General features: G+C 38.6%; 1 protein-coding gene across 1 annotated transcript; it reads left to right on the top strand.

Moving 5' to 3' along the window:
- The first annotated feature begins 5,670 nt into the window (after positions 1–5,670).
- On the top strand, positions 5,671–6,669 carry LOC141628496 (uncharacterized). Its single transcript, XM_074441634.1, has one exon. It carries the CDS (start codon positions 5,671–5,673, stop codon positions 6,667–6,669), a length of 999 nt encoding a protein of 332 aa, XP_074297735.1.
- Positions 6,670–6,899: the final 230 nt, after the last annotated feature.

The following is a 6,899-nucleotide window of genomic DNA, read 5'->3' as shown; positions in this document are numbered from 1 at the left end:
CCTTAAAATTGATTACTAACACTCATATATTACATTAATAATTTTAGTAATCTTTCATGAACAATTTGGATTAAAAATCTCATGTTTTGATGAAGATAAAGAGAGAAAAAGAATAATGCATGAACTTGCATGTGGTAATGAATGAATGAAAAATAAGAGAACTCATATTCTCAATTAAGAGGAGGAGGAGCACGGTTGGAGGAGACAAAATGCCAAGGATGGCATCTTTTCTTTATGCTTTTTCACTTCTCCAAATTATATGCATGTAAGTCTACTTAGTGTAGGTGTGTAACCTAGTGTAGGTTAGCCATGATTAGGTCATTTTATCTCATAAAATAATTCACCCACTAACACCTTCCATCTCCATTATTTCGGTCCATATTCATAAAATGGACTACCATTTTATTTTGTCAATTTGTCATTTGTCACACAATATGTCACATGTAGTATGATACATGTTATTAATTAATTAAATGCATATTTATCACATAAATATCATTTTATAAATTAATTAAATTACATTCAACAAATTGACTAGTGATACTTGATCACATAAATAAAATGGGTCATTTGATTATAATTCACAATACCTTGTAATTATAATTAACCATTCATTCCTATCTCTATTGTTTCTCAAACAATAAATAATTTTAGTAACAAAGCATTTTATTACTAAAATAAATCTTATTTAATCCCATTACAATAAGATATTTATTCTCTCTCACAAATCGAATTGTTCAATTTTAAGGAATTGATCAACTTGCATCGTCATACAATTAATCAACTTTATAGATAAGGGCATCATCCTTTAGGTGTGACCTTAAGGGATCAATCGACCACCACCGTCCCTGATTGATAAGAACGTCAAACTCTAGCAAGCCAATCGTTACCGATTAATGTTGATCAGTTGACTATATAATTGAATCATCCCTTACGTATTCTTTATATGAGATTTAATAATGATATTTAAATCATGTGATCGCACTATTGTTGAGGACACATTTCCCAACATTAGGTTTGTAAAAGTGTTTAAAGAAAGTGACAGGAGTAATTATATATTAAATCGCATTATTAACAAAACCCGACAAATCATCCCCAGAAATGGGCTACTCGATCGAGTAGCTGACATACTCGATCGAGTGCCTCCTACTCGATCGAGTATCCAGGTTACTCGATCGAGTACCCAACAGGTCAGAAACTATTTAAAAACGCAACACACCCTTACTCGACAGAGTAAGGCCCACTCGATAGAGTACCCAGAGACTCATAAAACCGTATTATTATAGTGAGGCTTCGGGCCAGACTATCAATTATGAAAAATCTGGTATTATTTTCAGCCCAAGCACTCCGATTCGTCGTGCTTCTGCGGGACTTAAAATCCTTAACATCCGGAATAACAAGGGCATTGGTAAGTATCTGGGTATATCCACGGATTTTGAAAGCTCAAAAGCAGATATTTTCTCCACTCTTGTTGACAATGTTATGAAGCGGGTCTCCTCGTGGAATGGGATTTTTCTGTCACCAGCCGGACGGCTTACACTAATCTCTTCTGTTCTATCCACTATTTCTAATTACTTCCTATCGGTGTTTAAAATACCGGTAAGTGTGGCTAAGAGAATTAATTCTCTTTTGTCACATTTTTGGTGGGCAGGCTTGAGATCGTCTAAGACGGTGCACTGGTGTAGTATTAATTTCCTAAGTATTCCAAAAAGCAGAGGAGGTCTTGGGATTAGGAACGTTTCTTGTCTCAATCAATCTCTCCTGGCCAAGCAAGCCTGGAAGTTGATCACGGCGCAAGACACGCTCTTTGGGAAAGTTTTCAGAGACAATGTACTCCCTCCCTCGTTTGAAACTGCTTCCTTGTCCGCAAAACATACCTCGAATCTGTCATGGGGTTGTAGAAGTCTGCTGCGGGGGCTTGAACTTATTCTCCCAAATTGTGCTTGGAAAGTGGGGTACCTCTCCGACATGCATATATGGAGCACTAAGTGGGTTAATGGGGAAACGCCTAGCATGAATCCTAACCTAAATCTCGGCCAAGTCTCGATTGCCTTAAATCTTAAGGTCAAAGACCTTCTGTTTGGTCCAGGGGAATGGAATAAAGAGTTAATAACCGAGCTTTTCAGTGAAGAATGACGATCTAAAATTCTGGCCCTCCCATTGTGTTCGTCACAACCTATTGACACGATTTTTTGGAAACATACTACTTCAGGTACTTATTGGGTTAAAAGCGGATATGGTATTGCTCTTGAATCTCACCTTAACAAGACTTGTAATGAGAAGGATTTATCTAGAATTAGCAGGTCATATGTTGCTTTCTGTAAAAAGAGGCTTTGGAGACTCCCTGGGCCTCAGAAATGGAAAGTATTAGTCTGGAGAATCATTACTAATTCTGTCTCTAATGGGTCGGAGTTCCAAAGAAGGGGAATAGGTGTGGACCATTCATGTAGATTTTGTTATGGTATGGATAATATTGAGACTTTGAATCATCTATTCCGAGATTGCGATATTGTAGCTAGGATCTGGTCTTCCTCTAATTTGGGCATTCGAACTTGCAACGATTCCCATATGCCTGTTGGAGAATGGATTATCAATTGGATTAATTACCTTTCGGAAGCTGATAACGGGGAGTTTTTGGTTATTAGCCTGCTTGCTACAATCTGGTACATATGGTGTACCCGTAATAATCTCGTTTTTAGAGGGGATTCATTCTCGCCCGAGGCTTTCTACAATTTACAATCTAAGACGACTGCTGATGCAACTGCTGCTTATGAGGCTACCCAAGGGATGGTAAGAACAAAGGGGGTTTTTCCTGGGCTACCGTGTAATGAAGTTCGGGAAAAACTGAAAAATAGTTTTTCGGTTTATCTGATAGGCATGGGCAGAGGGTGTAATACTATTAGGGTGAAAGTGGATGCTGGATGGCATACGTCATTAGTGTCTGCTGGTGGCTGGGTGGCATACGACCCTGAAGGTTCTATCATCTTTGAAGGCGGCAGGAGTTTTTGGTCTGAATCTGCTTTACAGGCTGAGGCAAAAGGTATCCGAGAAGGATTAAGATGGGCTAGCGCTAATGGGATTTTTCATTTGGATGTATTTTCTGATTGCCTACAGATCTTGCTACAGATCACAGGAGTGGAGAACGGACACCATTTGACACAAAGAATCCTACTTGATATTGAAGCTAGTTTACCTTTCTTTCATTGTATTAGTTTTAGTTTTATTCCTAGAAACCTGAATTCTGTGGCTCATCGATTAGCGAAACGAGCTATGAGATTGTAAGAAAGTTTTCTTTTACAGCTGCCAAAAAAAAAATGGTAGCCCAAAGTGTTTATGTGTTGTTTCATCGCGATCAATCTTCATACTGGCCCACAATTATAATATCTGCAAACAAATAATAAAGAATAGATCTCTTAATAAGTTATTGAGAGACGGTAGTATTTGTGTACAACAAAACATAATAAGCATTTTTTTTGTATAAGCATAAATGGTGGGAACATGAGAGTTGCAAATAACGTCAATAAATATGCCATATCTAAGGAGGAAAAAGTATGAGTACCTCAAGGCTCAAGCATGCCAAATATTACCGTATCGGACTATATTGTACTGCACAAAATGACAAAAGGGGAAAGAGTATTTGTTAGCAAGTAAAAATCACAAAAAATAAGAGAGATATATTAAAAATCTTAAATCTACCCTATATAAAGTTGCGTTCACAATATAAAAAAAATTGTCAAGGGGAAACCATGACAATCTCATGTTTGAAAATTTGGTATTTTGAGTTTTGGTAGCTGAAAACCAATATATATACACATATAGTATGAATCCTACTATAATTAAAATTTATCCTGAGGTAACTAATCCTTAGTTTGACTTTGCAGTTTGAGATTGCTTCAAAGTAAAACACAGTGTAGAAGGAATACGTGAGCTAAGATATACGACGTTCATATTATAATTGATTAAGATTCTTTTAGATTAATTTTTTTTTTCAACAATCTTTTATTGTATGTTACTCTCTCCCATCCAGACCAAAGGTTACAGTTGCTTTTTGGCACTATTTATGGTCGTAGGGAATCTTTGATATTATTCTTAATCTATAAGATAAAATATAGTCATGTGAGATCTTGTTTGATTTATCGTCATGAATGCTATAAGAATATCAAATTTTTTTAATTTTTAATAATGTGTAACTAAAAATATGCACGTTATAAAACGTGTCTCGACAAGTGTGATAAAGCAACTGTAACCTTTGGTCTGGCTGGGAGGGAGTATTATTATTCTCAGACGTGATTTGTAAAAGTTGGAGTTTCTATAATCGCTCGAAAATTTTTTTCTTTAATAATATAGATAGATAGATATAGGATTTGTGGCAAAATAACCCATCAGACCAAAAAAAAACACAAACCGAGTCTAGTTCATGCAATGGGAGTATTTTCCCCCAAATCACAAATCACTAATCCAATTTAATTTAATTTCCCCATTTCTCCGCATTACAATTGATTCAGCTCCAACTTTTGTTTTCCTGCAGTTTAGTTCAAGCAATTCAAGTCTTCGACACGGATAATCCCAATTTGGTTTCGATACTTCTAACCCTAAAATAATTTCACCAGCTAGTTAAAATTCGCGAGATTTTGATAGAGGATCAATAGCAGGAATCGAGAATCGAGGAAGAAGTTGCAAATTTAGTTGAACAAGCGAAAGATTTGCAGGAAAAAGCGGCGTCATTGATTTCAAATTCTTCCATGGGTGGAGTTGGTCCGTCCATGGTGGCGCGAATCAGTTGTGGATTTGTTTCGCATCGGGTTTCGACACCAAGTTCGTTGCTACTGTATTGGTGCACAACTCGGTGGCAGGCAGTCTTGGTGGTGCGTTGTGCCGACGAAGTGAAGGTGGTGGTTTGTGTTGGGATTGATGGCTGGTAAAGCCACTTGGTTTTTCCAAGTTTTCATTTATTTGTCCCACATCGGTGGGTGAAGAATAGTTTGGTCAGTTTATATTAACTAGTGTACTCCACTAGTTAATTGTGTGGACCAAGGAGGCTTTTTTTGGGAGTATTGGGCCAGTGGGTTTGGGTCCAAACACACACGCGCGCGCGCGCGCCGGCTCGCGCTCGGGTTCGGGTTTGGGTAGAGCACCTGCGGTGCGGGCCAAAGGCCCCTTTTTACCTTTTTGCTCTTGTGTGTTTATGGGCTTGTTTTTGTGTTAACAGTCAGTTAACATGACTGTTAGTGGGAGAGAGTCTTACTCCCCTTTTCGTGGTTTGTTGCCTGCGGTTTAGGAACACGTTTTTGTTCCTCTACCTGCTCTTATTTCCTATAAATAGAGCAACAGAAACACACTACAGAACACAAAAACAATCACTCTACTCTCTTCTTTCGCCTCTTCTCTTCTTATATTTCTGGGTAATGATAATTATTTTCGTTCCAAGTCTCACTGTTCCGAGTGGGCGAAACTGAGTGGTGACTGTAGTGTTATCCTTGGGGAACTACCGGCACTAGCTGATTGCCACCACGGTCGTACTGGAATATAGTTTTCAAGGCAGTGGCTCCCTTACCACGGCACTACAAATCGGTTTATATCTCTTCTGTTTTTTCTTGCTTTTCATTGTTACTGCATAGTTTACTCCAACAATTTGAAAACTATATATTTGTTGTTGTCTACTGCTGTAATATGTCGTCTGTTTTAGCAAAAACTCTTCCTGATTTGACTAAACTTGAAAAACTAGACGGTCATAACTATAAGCGCTGGTCACAGAAACTGCTGATGTTTTTCGAACAACTGGAAATTGATTATGTGTTGTTTAGTGACCCGCCTGATCCTGTTAAAGAGGCCGATGTTACTGAGACTGTAGAGAACACCTCCCCTGCTAAATCTGTTGTTAAGTCAAACGAAGAGGATATTAAGAAATTTGATAAGGACAATAAACTTGTTAGATGCCAGCTTCTAAACAACATGACTGACACCCTTTTTTACCTATTTATGGTTCATAAGCCTTCCGAACTGATATGGGAGTCCTTAGAGGCCAAGTATAGGGCTGATTATGCGGGGAAAAAGAAATATGTTGTGGGTAAGTGGCTGGAATTTCAGATGGCTGACGGAAAACCCATCATGGAACAAGTTCATGTCTACGAGAACCTTTGTGCTGATGTCGTGAATGAGGGTATGAAACTAGATGACACTTTTGTGTCTAATGTATTGCTAGAGAAATTTCCTCCCTCCTGGTCTGACTATAGGAACCACCTTAAGCATAAGAAAAAAGACATGTCTCTCCAAGAACTAGTAGGACACATGAGGACCGAAGAGGCAAATCGCCTTAAAGACCAACCTGTTAGTCTTTCTGTGAATGCTTCTGTTGCTGCTGTTAAAGTTAATCTGGTTGAGTCTGGTGGTCCGTCCAATGCTGAGAAGTTCAAGGGTAAGGGTAAGGCCAAGGTTGGTCAGGGTAAGAATCAGGGTCCAGCTAAGAAGAATGGTCCAGGGAAGCATACCAAACCTGTTGCTAAGATTCAGAAACTAAAGGGTCCCATTGTTTGCTATGTCTGTGGGAAAACTGGTCACAAAGCCTACCAGTGCACTAAAAAGAAAACTACTGAAGCCAATGTTGCTGTTACTGATGATGTCATTGCTGCTGTGGTTGTTGAAGCTAATCTGGTGGGTAATGTTGCTTAATGGGTCTTGGATACTGGCGCTTCCAGGCATCTTTGTGCTGGTAAGGGATTATTTACTGAGTTCGAGGAGGTAGCTGATGGGGAATGCATTTACATGGGTAATTTTTCATCTGCAATGATCACAGGCAAAGGCAAGATCTTTCTCAAACTCACCTCGGGGAAAACACTTGCTCTCACCAATGTTTTATTTGTACCCTCATTGCGTCGAAACCTCGTGTTTGGTGCCTTATT

The sequence above is a fragment of the Silene latifolia genome, chromosome Y, assembly GCF_048544455.1.
Source record: "Silene latifolia isolate original U9 population chromosome Y, ASM4854445v1, whole genome shotgun sequence".
In the NCBI taxonomy this organism is placed as follows: domain Eukaryota; kingdom Viridiplantae; phylum Streptophyta; class Magnoliopsida; order Caryophyllales; family Caryophyllaceae; genus Silene; species Silene latifolia.
The sequence above is the reverse complement of the archived record's forward strand: the minus strand, read 5'-3'. Positions and strand labels throughout refer to the sequence as shown.